At 46.0% G+C, this 15,429-nt stretch overlaps 2 protein-coding genes across 8 annotated transcripts in view; both read right to left on the minus strand.

The window, feature by feature from the left end:
- rab32a (RAB32a, member RAS oncogene family) overlaps nucleotides 1-1,648 on the minus strand; it is a 34,003-nt gene extending 32,355 nt beyond the window's left edge. Inside the window, exon 1 of one of the 2 annotated variants that reach the window (XM_048536543.2) lies at nucleotides 1,335-1,639. In XM_048536543.2, coding sequence (XP_048392500.1) covers nucleotides 1,335-1,554 — 220 coding nt within the window. In that variant the 5' untranslated portion in view covers nucleotides 1,555-1,639. Of the gene's footprint in view, nucleotides 1-1,334 lie in introns of both variants that reach the window. The other variant, XM_059648384.1, reaches the window with a different exon arrangement.
- A 7,246-nt stretch (nucleotides 1,649-8,894) lies between these two features.
- Nucleotides 8,895-15,429, minus strand: part of LOC125455041 (metabotropic glutamate receptor 1-like) — a 248,161-nt gene continuing 241,626 nt past the window's right edge. For 3 of the 6 annotated variants that reach the window (XM_048536538.2, XM_048536539.2, XM_048536540.2), the window contains exon 9: nucleotides 8,895-14,902. In XM_048536538.2, the coding sequence (XP_048392495.1) occupies nucleotides 14,056-14,902 (847 nt within the window). In that variant the 3' untranslated portion in view covers nucleotides 8,895-14,055. The remainder of the gene's footprint in view (nucleotides 14,903-15,429) is intronic. The other 3 variants (XR_007248131.2, XM_048536541.2, XM_048536542.2) reach the window with 3 other exon arrangements.

Raw genomic sequence — 15,429 nt, forward strand, 5'->3', positions numbered from 1 at the left:
CCCAGCAGTTTGCCCTGCAACCACAGGAAGCGCTACACCTGCCCCTACACCTCCCCCTTCATCCCATCCCAGGCCCCAATAAGACTTTCTACATCAAGCAGATGTTCACCTGCACATCTGCTAATGTGGTGTACTGTATCTGCTGTTTCCATTGTGGCCTCCTCTACACTGAAGAAACCAAATGGAGGCTTGAGGTCTGCTTTGTGGAACACCCTACGCTTGGTTCACACTGAACAACTGAACCTCACAGTCGCAAACCATTTCAACTCACACTCCCATTCCTCAGACGACATGTCCATCCTGGGCCTCCTGCAGTGCCATAACGATGCCACCTGAAGGTTGCAGGAACAGCAACTCGTATTCCACTTGGGAATCCTGCAGCCCAATGGTATCAATGTGGATTTCACAAAATCTCCCCTCCCCCTCCCGCATCCCAAAACCAACTCAGCTCGTCCCTGCCTCCCTTGCCTGCCCTTCCTCGCACATATCCTCTCCTCCCACCTCAAGCCTCACCCCCATCTCCTAGCTACTAGCCTCATCCCGCCCCCCACACCCTCGACCTGTCCGTCCTCCCTGGACTGACCTATCCCCTCCCTAACTCCCACCTACACTCACCCTTACTGGCTCCATCCCCGCCTCTTTGACCTGCCTATCTCCTCTATCCGCCTCCCCCTCTCTCCCTATATATTTCAGAATCCCTTCCCATTTCTGAAGAAGGGTCTAGGCCCGAAACGTCAGCCTCCCTGCTCCTCCGATGCTGCGTTCATCCAGCTCTATACCTTGTTATCACAGAAGCTGCCTCTATTCCTTATAAGGCTGCAGATGGACTCTTGCTTTGTCACTACTGCATGACTGACCACTCTTGAGCAAGTTGCTGGTTGGCTCTGAAGCTCTCTGGGATGAAGTGCTCTAACGCAATAACTTATATATAAACCAACTGCTGTGCGTTGAAGACTCAAAACGTTGCAGTGCTAGGATGAGCGTGAGGCAGTGTGGTGAGGAAATTCCTGGGCGAGCAGAGAGAAGTCGGGGGGAGGGAAATGTGGAGGCGGGGAGAAACCAGTTGATTGCAGCTGAATGCGCGCAGACAGGGTCACCCTGTGTTGGTGTGTATTTGTGTCAGGCTGTTCCAGTCTCGATGGCAACGGAGAGGAGAAGGCACAATTGTACCATCACACTAGCGATTCCTCACAAACTCAGGGCCTCATGCATTAACCACTTCACTGCTGGTTTCGAGCCGGGAACTTTAAACAGGCAACTCGCCGGCCTTTGCCAAGTGACTGTAGCCCCGTGGTGACCCCACTCCTAATCTCCTCCCCCACCCCGACCCCTACCTGCGATATCCCAGAGCTGGAGCCGGATTAAAGTGCTGGCATCCCAGGTCAGGACCTTCAGAGCGAAGTCCACTCCGATGGTGGCGCGGTAATTCTGGGAGAAGAGTCGGTGAACGTAGCGCTTGATAATGCTGGTCTTTCCCACGCCGAGCTCCCCGATCACCAGCACCTTAAACAGATGCTCGGTGCTCCCGGGCCCGCTCTCCGCGCCGTCCGCCATCTAGCCGCCTCTGGGCAGCCTCAGCGCTTCCGCATTCCCATACAGGGAGGTCGCCTGCTGCTCCACCCAGAGCCCGGCCCGGCCCAGCCCGGAGCCCAGCACCCGCCCCCAGCCCGGAGCCAGCTCCCCACTGCCCAGACGCAGCATTGCCGCGCTCAGCCACCCCACTGCCTTTATACAGCGTCCATGGCCCGCCTCAGAGCTCGCCATGAGCTTGTGAAGTGCGTTGGGGTGGGCAAAGGGAAGGAAGAGCAAGAGAAGACTTTAGTGAGGAGTGGGGTGCGGGAGACTATGAGGAAGAGGACGGGGGTAAGGTATGAGGGAGTACGTGGGGTGAAGAAGGAATGGGATATGTGGGGGCTGGGGTAGTGCTGTTGAAGGATGAATGGTATGGGTGAGAGGATACAGTGAGGTGGAGGAGTGGGGTGAGGGAAGGTGGAAAAGGGTTCGGGAGAAAGCGCAGGAGGGTGAGAGACGAGGATAGAAAGAAGGGAGTGGAGAATGTGGCTGGACACGTGGGGAGAAAGGAGGGAGATAAGGGGAAAAGTGGAGAGTATGAATGGGTGAGTGAGGCAGAAAGAAGAGGGTGAGGGAGTGGAGGGAGACGGGATGGTAGGGGAGGAAGAGGGGAAGGTGATGGAGGGGGATGAAAGAGAAGGGAGAAGAGAGAGTAATGTGGGAAGGAAGGGTGATGGGAGGAATTAAGGTGATGGTGAGGGGGCAAAGAGGAAGGATATGGGGGGAAGGGATGAGGTGGAAGGCAATGGGGCTGAAAGGGAAAAGGAGCATGGAGCAGGGTTGGGGTAAGAGGAGTTAGGGAAGGGACGTTAAGGGGATGGGCGAAGAGAGGGGAAAGTGTAGGGATAGGGGAGGAGATGTGAAGGAGGGGTAGTAGAGAGAAATGAAAGGGAGGGAATGTTGAATGGGGAGAGGGTGGGGAAAGTGGGACTGCAAGAGGGGTGAGGGAGATTCAGGAGGAGTAGTGGAACTGCAGAGGATTGGAAGGAGAGATTGCATAAGGATGGTTAGGGAGGGATGGAGTAGGTAGTTGGGGAGAAGGAAGAAGGGATGGCAGCAGAATAAAGAAGGCATGGTTGGGATGGAGGGTAGTGGAGGAGGAGGAATAGGGTGGGGGACAAAGGGAGGGGCAGAGCAAAAAGTTAGAGGGAAATGGAGGGTGATCATGTGGGGATATTCAAGATCCTTGGGATAGAATGTGGAAGATGAGGAATGGTAGTCGTTGAGGAGAGTTTGTGAGAGAACAGCAGAGGGGAGTGTCGAGGGAGAGGAGTGAATCTGGGAAGGAGGTGAAGGGAATAGGAAAGGGGTGGTGGAGGGAGAAGATGGAGGGGTGGATTGGAAGTGGAGTTGAAAGGGTGTGCAGAAGGAGTATGTAGGGAACAGGAGTGCATGGAGGAGGTGAAGAGGTCAGTGGGGTTGTGCTGGAGGGTGTAGGGATTCAGTAAGGGTGACAGAGAGGGGGTTTGGGAGGTGGAAAGGGTTGAGGAGGGGAGGGAGTGGGCAAAATGGAGAGGGTGGAGGAGACGGAATGGGGAGAGATGAGAATGGAAGGAATGAGAGGATGGGGTGGAAGAATCAGAAGGGCAAGAACGGGTAAGGTAATGGAAGGGGGAAGAGAGATGGGGAGGGAACGTGGTGGTGGGTGGGGACAGGGCGCAGAGCTATGGTAGGGTGTGTGGAAGGAAGTAATGTGTTGAGGATGGGGAGGTTGTTGGGGCTTGAGGAAGGTGGTTGAAGTGGAAGAGAGGGTGGGTGAGGGGGATAAACAAGGTGAAGAGGCTGGGTAGAGGCGTGATGTGTAACAGGAGGGGAGAGGATATGAGATGGGAAGGGGCTGAGGGAGGAGGAGAGATTTTATGACAGTGAAGGGATGGAGAGTTTTTGGAGGGGTAGAAACAGGATGAGTGAGGGTGGATGATGTTGGTCTTTATGGGGGAGAGGTGGGACAGAGACAGGGGTATGTGGGGAGGGTTGGTATGTATGTGAGAGGGGTGGTGGAAGGAAACGGGTGGGGAAGATGGATGGAAAGCAGAGAGGGGAGAATGATGGTGTAAGAAGTGGGGATGTGAGGGGGAAAGGTTAGGAGCAGGACAGGGTGGGGCAGAGTGTTGGGATGGAGTTGTTTCTTTATCTAGGTCAGGTTTCTGTGAAGCCAGAAAAGGGTGGGAAAGGAAATGCTTGCAAGAGGAAGACAGAGAGAGGGAAGGAGGTGAGAAAAGAGGAAGGTGAGGGAGGGATGGGGAGGACAGATAGACGATTGACAGGAGGACAGGGAGGAAGTTTGAGGAGAGGAAAGTGGTGAGGAAATTTTTTTTGCAACATCTCCAAAGCCTCCATATCCTTTCTAAACTGTGGCACACAAAGTTGAGCACAGTACTTCTGTTGATGTGGGTTTCTATGGTTTAAGGTAATTTCCTTGATTTATTATCCCCCTTAATAAAATCCGGGACCATACAAATTTGATTAATTGCTGTCAGTGTCCCTGTAACCTTCAATGGTTTGTGCATGTTCCAGCTTTCTTTTTAGAATTATTCCCTTTGTAATGGGTTCTAATGCCTACCCTGATGGACACCATATAAATCTTCCTTTAGTCAAAAAATTGTTCGCTACTCCATATTTCCTGTCACGGTCGATGTAACGTCATTACTGTTCCTTCTATTCCTTGTGCCCTTCAATGTGTTGTACAGCACTTTATCAAATACCTTTTGGAAGTCTATGTCGACTACATTATCTTCATCTACTGCCTCTATTAACTTATTTCAAAAATCAAGCAAATTAATTAAACATGATTTTCCCTTAAGGAAATCCAACATGAATGTTTCAATTTATTCGTATTTGCCCAAGTGATCATTAATTGTTCCCCAAATCTGACCAGCTTGTCACTGCTGGATCTATCCTGCCCTTTAAGAGAATCCAACCTTAAGAACTCCAAGTGCTGTGTGTATACAATGTTGCTACTCTGCCTGCTGGTTAGTCTGCTCTGAGTTTACTGCTTCATAATTTATAATGTGTTTGGTTATTTTAAATAAACTAGCCCACGGAATTGATCAATCCTTGATGAGTGATTAATTATTAGGTTGTTATCACTTACATCCTTTATTCGTTCACAGGATGACCGCGTTGCTGGCTAGGCAGCAGTTAAGAGTCGACCACATTGCTGTGGGTCTTTTAAAATACAGAATCCCCAATGTTGAAACAGGCCATTCGACCCAACAAGCCCACGCCAACCTCTGAACAAAATCCTGCCCAGACCCATCACCCTACCCTATCCATGTAACCCTGCAGTTCCCATGTAAACACACCTAACCTACACATCCCTGGGCACATTGGGTAATTTCACGTTGAGTCACATGTAGTCTAGACCAAGTAAGGAAGGCAGCTTCCTACCCTAAAAGGCATATGTGAACCAGATTGGTTTATCTGACAATGGATTCAGGGTCATCATTAGACTCTTAATTCCAGATATTTATTGAATTCAAATTCCACCATTTGCCATGGTGGGGTTCAAACCCAGATCCTCAGAACAGTGGAGATAATAGGGATTGCAGATGCTGGAGAATCCGAGATAACAAGGTATGGAGCTGGATGAACACAGCAGGCCAAGCAGCATCATAGGAGCAGGAATGCTGATGTTTCGGGCCTAGACCCTTCATCAGAAATTGGGGAGGGAAAGAGGGTTCTGAAATAAATAGGGAGAGAGGGGAGGCGGATAGAAGATGGATAAAGGAGAAGATAGGTGGAGAGGAGACAGATCAAAGAGACAGGGATGGAACCAGTAAAGGTGAGTGTAGGTGGGGAGGTAGGGAGGAGATAGGTCAGTCCAGGGGGGACGGGCAGGTCAAGGGGGCAGTTTTTCCGCCATTTTCGCCTCCATGCTTACTGCTTTAATCATGAGCCTAACCCTCCCTCTAGTGACCCCTTCTCCTGCCTCCAACACAAGCCCTCCTCCTGGATACCACCCCAAGGCCTCCTACCCTCCCTCAACCTCCTCATCTTCAACTGCTATCAAGACATCAATCATCTCAACCTCTCCACCCATCTCACCCACTCAAACCTCTCTCCGGCAGAATGTGCCACTCCCTGCGTTCCAATCCCAACCTCACCATAAAACCTGTGGACAAGGGAGGCGCAGTTGTAGTATGGCACATTGACCTCTATATCGCCGAGGCCAGACGCCAACTCTCCAACAACTCCTCGTACTGCCCCCGGATCATGACCGCACCCCCAAGCACCGAACCATCATCTCCCAAACCATCCACAACCTCATCACCTCAGGTGACCTCCCACCTACAGCCTCCAACCTCATCGTTCCCCAACCCTGCACCACCCGCTTCTGTCTCCTTCCGAAAATCCACAAACCTGCCTGCCGTGGTCGACCCATTATCTCTGCCTGCTCCTGCCCCACCAAACTCATCTCCACCTATCTGGACTCCATTTTCTCTGCCTTGGTCCAGGAACTCCCTACCTATGTCCGTGACACCACCCATGCCCTCCACCTCCTCCAGAACTTGCAGTACCCCGGTCCTCATTTTTACTATGGATGTCCAGTTCCTATACACCTGCATTCCCCATGCAGATGGCCTAAAAGCACTCCACTTCTTCCTGTCCCACAGGCCTGACCAATCCCCCTCCACAGACACCTTCATCTGCTTAGCCGAAATCGTCCTCACCCTCAACAACTTCTCTTTCAATTCCTCCCACTTCCTACAGACAAAGGAGGTGGCCATGGGTACCCGCATGGGCCCAAGCTATGCCTCCCTCTTTGTAGGGTACATGGAACAGTCCCTCTTCCGCACCTACACTGGCCCTAAACCCTACCTCTTCCTCCGTTACATTGATGACTGTATCGGCTTCGCCTCATGCTCACATGAGGAGCTCGAGCTGCTCATCCACTTCATCAACACCTTCCACCCCAACCTTAAGTTCACCTGGACAATCTCTAACATCTCCCTCACCTTCCTGGAATTCTCTGTCTCCATCTCGGGCAACAACCTAGAAACCAATATTCATTTCAAGCCCACCGACTCCCACAGCTACCGAGAATACACCTCTGCCCACCCATCTTCCTGCAAAAATGCCATTCCCTATTCCCAATTCCTTCGCCTCCGCCTTATCAGCTCCCAGGATGAGGCATTCTACTCCTGTACATCTCAGATGTCCTAATTTTCCAAGGACCGCAACTTCCCCCCTGCAGTGGTTGAGAATGCCCTCAACCGTGTCTCCAGCATTTCCAAAAAACAGTCCCCCTCGTCCTCACATACGACCACACCAACCTCTGGATCCAACACATCATCCTCCGACACTTCCGCCATCTGCAATCCGACCCCACCACCAAAGACATTTTTCCCTTCCCACATTTGTCTGCCTTCCGGAGGGACCACTCTCTCCGTGACTCCCTTGTTCACTCCACACCCGGCACTTTTCTCTGCAACCTCAGGAAGTGCTACATCTGCCCCCACACCTCCTCCCTCACCCCCATCCCAGGCCCCAAGAAGACTTTCCACATCAAGCAGATGCTCACCTGCACATCTGCCAATGTAGTATACTGTATCCACTGTACCCAGTGTGGCTTCCCCTACATTGGGGAAACCAAGCGGAGGCTTGGGGACCGCTTTGCAGAACACCTACACTCGGTTCACAACAAACAACTGCACCTCCCAGTTGCGAACCATTTCAACTCCCCCTCCCACTCCTCAGACAACATGTCCACCCTGGGTCTCCTGCAGTGCGAAAACGATGCCACCCGAAGGTTGCAGGAACAGCAACTCATATTCCATTTGAGAACCCTGCAGCCTAATGGTATCAATGAGGACTTCACAAGCTTCAAACTCTCCCCTCCCCTTACCACCTCCCAAAACCAGCCCAGCTCGTCCCCGCCTCCCCAACCTGTTCTTCCTCTCACCCATCCCCACCTCCCACCTCAAGCCACACCCCCAAGTCCTACCTCCTAACCTCATCTGTCCCGTTGACCTGTCTGCCCTCCCTGGACTGACATATCCCCTCCCTATCTCACCACCCACACTCACCTTTACTGGCTCCATCCCTGCTTCTTCAACTTGTCTGTCTTCTCTCCACCTATCTTCTCCTCTATCTATCTTTGATCTGCTTCCCCCTCTCTCCCTATTTATTTCAGAACCCTCTTCCCCTACCCCATTTCTGTTAAAGGGTCTAGGCCCAAAACATCAGCTTTTGTGCTCCTAAGATGCTGCTTGGCCTGGTGTGTTCATCCAGCTCCACATTTTGTTATCTTGGATTCTCCAGTATCTGCAGTTCCCATTATCTCTGATATCATTAACATGTCAGACATGCTTCTGCTGTCATGTAAAAAACCTTTTAGATCCTAAATTGACCCAATCCTCCTTTGACACCCTTTTTCATATTTATGTGTCTGTATACGTATTTTGGATTCCCTTTTGTACTAGCTGCCTGTCTCTTCTCATATTCACTTTTTCCTTCTCTTTTCAACTCTCCTCTGAACTTTCTATATTGAGCTTGATTTTCAATTATATTATCCATCTGGTGTCTGTTGTGCCCTGCCCACAATAAACATCCACACCCATCATTTTGGTCTTGTATTTATACCTTAAATATTACTATTGTAATCTTTACCTCTATGCTTCATATGTAATAATATTTCAGATTTAACTGGTCCACATGAACTGATGAGAAACCAATGTGCACTCAAGGCAGGAAGAAACTTTTGAAGTGGCTACCTAGGTGATATGATCACATGTAACAGTTGGTAGGGTAATGACAGAAGAAACCTGAAATTGTAAAACACTTCAAAATTCAAAACCTGCTTGAATGCATGATTTTGGATGTGTGTTCGCAGGTAAATGGAGGAATAGCTGTTTGCTTCTCCTTAATCCAGACAAGTTGAGGCCAAGTAGATTGTAGGATTTTTGTTGCCTTGTGTACCTTCGCTCCAGACCACCTTAGCCAGCTGAGCCACCATCAAAGTGCCCTGAAAGGCAGAACAGAAACTGTGGAGTTGCAAAACTGACACAGAATCATGCTGAACATGTGCTGCAGGCCTACAGACAAACCACACTCATTGCTGCCTCTGATGTTGCCCGGCCTGCTGTGTTCATCCAGCTCCACACCTCGTTATCTCTATCTCAGTACAGTAACTTGCTTACTGGCAGTTGAGAAATTCCCATCCTTAGCATTAGCGTCTTTGACAGGCTGACATCTTCCTCTACGACTGACACTAGATAATTCTTCTGCAATATTTCCCAAGATGCAGATCTTGCATATTCAGACAATACACTGTGGCGAATAATAATATATAGAATGATAGGAGATCAATATTTCACACCTTCTTTATTTAATTACAGCTCATGGATCAAAACATATCATTGCAGATTAAATTGTTAATAACAGATTCACTGACACCTAACAGTCCTTCCTTCAGTCTTGCTGCAAACAAATTCTAACATATTGAATCAATAATTGGTACTTTTGACAGTGTTGATACTTCATGAGTTAAAACAATAATAACTTGCATTCATATAGCACCTCTAATGTGATAAATCATCCAGTCACCTCACAGGAGTATTGTCAAACAAAATTTGACACCAAGCTACATGGTATATTAGAACAGATTCTTGAATGCTTGGTCAAAGAGGTAGGTTTGAAGGAGGATCTTAAATAAGAATGAAAAGGTTGAGGGGGGAGAAAAGAAACACTAAAGCTGAGGGTGAGAAAGCTACATGTAGCAGAGTAATGGAAATGCATGTAGAAGAGGCCAGAAATAGTGGGTTGTAGTAGTGGTGGATTGAGATTACCAAGATTGAGATCCACAAAGCAATGGGAGGGATTTGAAAGTAAGGATAAGAATTTTAAATTTGAGGTATTGCCAGACTGGGAGCCAATGTCACTCATCAAGCACAGGCTTATTCTTAAAATGCAAAAAATGAAATTAAGCATAAAAAATGACTTCTTTTACTATGCCAGAGAGCTTTTTAAATAAAGATGGATTGAAAGGAGGCTTTTACACAATAGAAAATATCTTACCACAATAAATGGAACCTCATTTATTGCCATCTGCTGTCAAATTACATATTATTTCGCTAAAGACTTTTTACATTTGCAGTTTACAAGTTCATAAAAGTTGATAGCCAAAAACACATTCATAATCCTTTTTTAAAATGAACACATATTAGTTAACACTGCACCACCAATTTCTATGATCAATTTATCGCCTACTTGGTTTAAAATATGTAATTAGCATAAAAGTCAAATCTAAACTGAATCTGGGTTAAAAACCCAAAATTAGAAACAACAATTTGCTTGTGATAGTTTAAAAGGTTTCTTTTTCCGTTCGGGGTCTGAGATTTGTGGCTGTTTTGGTTCAGTTGTTAAAACAGTTCAACTCTTAGTGTTACAGCTCCAGAAATTTTTTTTTTCTCAGAAGTCAATATGATACTGAAGAGGAATGTGGAATGCAGGACTGAGAAGGTTGGCGACCGTAGATTTTCATTTGCACAGATGGCTTTGCAATTGGCTGTGGCTTGCAGGAGGCAAAGTCAGTCCTGAGAATTGTGATACGCTAGAGTTAGGTTGTCCTAGATTTCTTAATGCTTCCTTGCAACGTGTGGAAGGCCCCAGATGGAGAGTGCAGGGACGCAGTGTTGATTTATATTGGGACTGAAATTTCTGGTAAGGGACACAGATACAATAACAGGATACGTCATTAGATCAGAAGTGAACCAGTTTCTCAATTCACACAGACTGGTTAATTGCAGTTATACCTGTACCCCATTTTACCGCAGCCTTTGTTTTGATTACATTTCAAAGTACTTGACAATTTTTATTTCAAGGGTACAGATGATAAATTCTAAGCGGAAGCCGGTACAAATTACTACTCCGTGCGCTGTTCTGAATAGGAGATCAACTTGGAAAAAATCAAGACTTGATTCAATTTTTTTTCCAGGATCAAGCATCTTAACTGTTCTGTTGCTGCTTGCTAACAGCCTCTTAAGTCAAAAGCTATTTCAGTGGTTACCGATTTTTGGGATGCGGATGTGATTGGCATTTATTACCCAGCCTGGGATGGCCGTGGGTATGAGCTGGTGGATCACCATCTTGAGCCTCTGCAGTCCATGTGGTGGCGCTGCACCCACAATGCTATTATGTAATGAGTTCCAGAACTTCGACCCGGTAAACGACGAAGGAAAGATGACATACAACTTAAGTCGAGTATAGTGGTGTTCCCATGTGTCCGCAGTCCTTGTCCTTCCCGCTGGTGGAGGTCGTGGGGTAGCCAGCATCACAACTGGTGAACGGCGCAGGGCAGAATCTGAACGTTGCTGAGGGATTAATCAGGAGAATATTGTTGCATACCTGGAAGAAGTTACTAAGTACTTAACAGGCCAATTTTGCAAGGCTCAGCTCTCGTAGCAAATGCCTACCAGCTACCACTGACTCTGGTAGAGCTTAGTAAGCCGTAACACATTTAAGTCTCTAGACAGGCAAGGGAGGTGGACAGTAATGAACATGGAGAGATGGGTCAAGGGTGGGCCGTTTGAAAATGGATGATTCTGAGATATTTAAAGATGGAAAGTATGGAGAGAAGAATCTTTCCATGAGAGAGACGGAACTGCAATAATATCAGCAAAGATAGTTAGCAGTATGATGGGCATAGGGTCATGGAGGTTCATGGACAAGGTAAGCTCAGAGAGGGCTGAAGGGACGCAGAGGAGATAAGGTTGTGGACAGCGGGACCCTTTGCCTTGATGGGTTCAATAGAAAAAGTGAAACAGCAGAGGAAGCTGAACATGTGGTCCTAATTTTAGTGATGAAAATGAGCATCTTGCAGATATAGAAGCGACAACAACATGTAAGAGGGGATTAGGTAAGGATGTATATTTAGAATTAGGATGATAGCTTGTGTGGAAGAATAACTTCAAAAACTGTACTAGAAGGTTGTTTTCAAATTGTGGTTTCTGGGCACAATTGCAGGATAAGTTCAGTGGTGTTACAATTCCAACGGGGAGTCACAGGAACCCTGCATTCATTTTGAATGTGGCCATGGGAGCATGAAGTGAGTGGGTTTGCTCCAAGGTTATAAACCAAGGTCAGGCACAGAGCACCTTTGGAGATTCTCCTAATGGTCTGTCATAACTTTGGCACAGAACTTATGGAAGGCCCAAAGAATCAATATAAAAAGGCCGCTTTTTACGACCTCTGATCATCTTGGAATGTTTTACAGCTGATGAAGTATTCCTGAAGTATAGACATTGTGCTAATGTTGAAACACGAAATCCAATTTATGCCTAGCAAGGTGCTATAAATATCAGTTGTTGTGATGATGTCTAATCTTAATGATGTTGATTGAGAGATAAATATCGGCCAGGTCACTAAAGAGAACACTCCTGTGTTTTTGGAGACTGCAGGGATTGTTGGACCAGCTCAAAGGGCAGGTAGGAAAGATATCAGTCTAATAGTTCATCTGATAGATTCCCTCTTTATTGGAATGTCAGCCGAGATCATGTGCTTAATTCTCTGAACCAACCTTCTGACTATGAGGTGTTACTGCTACTGACTGAACCAAGGTGCTAGCATCTGTAAATGGTGAAAACTTGATATTGTAGCTGTAGAATCTACTGATGCACCACATGGGTTTTATGATTACTACATTGCAAAATATTGCACATTCTGGAAGTCTGTGATAATGTAAAATGCTAGAAGTACTCTGCAGGTCAGGCAGCATCTGTGAAGAGACAAACAGAGTGACCTACTGAGTGTTTGCAGCATTTTGGGTTCTGTTTCAGATTATTTCAATAGTGTTTAGTACAAGGTTATGGAGAGGGAGATAAACAGTACTTTCTGTTCAAAGAATACCACCTCATTTTTGGGAAATCAAATGCTACAGAGGCAGAATTTTTCTAAAACTTATACTTCTGACTTTGTACTTCCAGGCAAAATTCATGTTGTGTTTCAAACTATCTATAAAGGTATGCATTTTTTACAGTGGACACAAACTTCAGATTGCCACACTGATTAAGATTGACAGGAAACAGAACAATGAAACAGAAAAAAAGAACAAAAACTGCATTTTTGTTTTGTCAGAATGCATTAGAATTTAACATTACATGGGTTGTTTATGTACCTGAGATGTAAATCATCAGAAGCACTGACCACTGCAATCACTATTGCACACCATAGGTTTCTGCCCCTAAGATGTTGCTTGGCCTGCTGTGTTCATCCAGCTCTATACCTTGTTATCCAAAGATTGTGTTGCTTTTTAACCATTTGTACAAGATTTCCAAAGGAATCTTTCAAAAACAAACAGAGCTGGAAATTCAAAGCTCTTCCCTGGTTTCCCTTGAGTTCATTCTTAAAGTAGATCAATGCAGAGTTATTTATTTCGGAAAATAAAAGTGACATGCCTGCAATTATGGTCCATATTCTGAACCTTACGGATTGCTCATTATCACAAAATATCACAAGAAGAAGTTCATTTATAATCATTGCACTCCAGAGAATAAAACTGCAGTTTCTGCAGCTTTTCCAATGCATCTGACAACCACTGCTTTTTTTAAATCAACAGATCCTGCTGCTCCAACACTGGGAATGAAAGCAAGTGCTTAAACAAGAGCCAACCTCCCATGGCATTTCAAAGAAGTTTCCAATGAGTCATTTTGAACTCGAAACTTCAACTTGTTTCTGTCTGCATTTCTCCAACAGTTCCCATTTGTACTACTGTGGCATTTATCAGGTTTGGAAGAATCAATCGAGAAATGATTGTGACGGGTTGAGAGGTTACCGTCCTACTTCTGGGGGAAGCAAGAATAGCAGGTCCTTTTGTGACAGGGTAGTGATTTTATTTAAACGCAGATAGAGCACCATTTTCTGTTAGATAGCAGACATAATTGTTACGCTATGACCCACCCTAAATGGGCTGCTTGTCGCATGTGAGGCAAACTGTGAGGAATAAAGAACTCCAGGATTTGAACAAGTTGCAGATTATTGTTGATGAGTTGATCTTATTGACCCAGTTTTGATTTATAAATCAGAAACTACAGCCTTTGCGACCCAATATACATACACACAGAACTAACACAACAGAAGTTCACCTGACAATTGGTATTAACAGTTGGCAGTTGGCACAAAGTGAAATATCAGACTGCCCAACAATTATAATACAATAACTATTTGAAATGAAAGTAGTGTGCAATAAGATAGCATATTTTAGCATGCCTACCCCTATGATAATGCTTCTGAAACTATTGTTCTGAGTTGCTACATAATCCAGATGTTTCCTGGACTTAGCAAGGGAACCCTACCACAAAATTACAGTGATTTTGACTGTACAGACAACTGGGATAATATACTGTTTTCCTTTTTAATTTTCAAATGTTTCACAACATAGTCCATAGCATGTGCCCCCAACCCCACCTCCCCCCCCACAAACCCCGAATATTTCATGTTGAAATCCCCAGCAAACTTTAACTTCTCATTGTAAAGGTTAAACCTTTAGAGAGTTGAGGAAGTTTGTTTGTAGTCTCTCAGAATGACTGAGGCATAGGTAACATTGGGTGGGGTGCACAGCACTGATTCAGAGATGGGGGAGCTGGGAACGGAGCTGCCTGATGCCACTGAATCTCGGAAAGGGGAAGGAGGTGTGAGTGCTGGAGAGTCCTCCAACGTGAGTTTGTTGGGGACAACCAATTCCTCCTGGTTCTCTGTGTTGTCATAAATGAAGTTGTCAATGAGGTTGAATCTTTCACTCTCCTCCTCCTCCTCCTCTTCCTCCTCCTCCTCCTCCTCCTCCACCACGGGTGAAATGGGTTGAGGATTGAAGGTAGTCATCTGAAGTGGGAGTACTTGTTCGTCAAGCTGGTACAGTGGCGTCACCCCATTCCCGGGCACTGGCACTGTAATCACTGAATCAAGGTCAGTCATATTGGTTGTAAATGCATTGACCACTCCGTGCAACTGATCCATTACAGATTGTTGTGAAGAAACATCTTTTTGCAACTGATCAGAAATGAAAAATTGGGAATCTTCTATTTCTTTAAGTTGTGTGATAGACATTGCCCGTCTCTGCAACATCATTTCTGGACTATTGGGAATGTCGAGTCTCAGTGGATCACTTTCATCTTCTTCCACAACGTTGTAAAGGGCTTTTGTGCTTGCATCTGAGAAGCTGAGATTTTTGATCTGGTTCTGGTATGGTTTAGTCAGGGGTTTGATTACAGCTGTCTGATTAGATGCAACATCTTTGCTCTTCACGTGGACTGATAGCCTATGCCACATGTGCTGTCCCTTCGCTGGCCGTCCAGTTCCTGGTTCAGACCATGACACAGACTTCCCATTGGAACTGGGGAAAGATGTAAATTCCCAGTTAAAACCTTTTGCACCAAAACTGCAGCTGAATATTTGCACAGTCGATTTTACATTTCTCCTGTCTATATTTGTAATTTTAAAGTGGGATTGTCACTACGACTGAGGAGAAAAAATATGCCATGAAGAGCAGCGAAGTAGAATGATTTGACATGCAAAGCACATAATGATTCCATGTTGTAAATGACATTGTGCAAATGATATAATTGCACTTCGCTGCATTAATTATATACTGTGCCCAGTAATTCTACAGGGACAATGATAGCCCTTATAAAGCATTTTTGTATATGCACAAAGGCCAATGGAATTTGATCTGGGGCAAATTTGTAATGCGAGTTTAGGTCTTTTTGGGCTGGACTAAGTTGTTGAGAGTTCATTTGACTGGTCAGGAAAAGAAAAGCAATTAATTTAATACAATCTGACAGTCTCAAAGCTTCTACTCAATAAATTTGGAATAATCACATTAAATGCTACTATTGTGCAGTGAGATCAGGGAATTTATCT

This window comes from Stegostoma tigrinum, chromosome 9, assembly GCF_030684315.1.
Source record: "Stegostoma tigrinum isolate sSteTig4 chromosome 9, sSteTig4.hap1, whole genome shotgun sequence".
NCBI classification, from domain to species: Eukaryota; Metazoa; Chordata; class Chondrichthyes; order Orectolobiformes; family Stegostomatidae; genus Stegostoma; species Stegostoma tigrinum.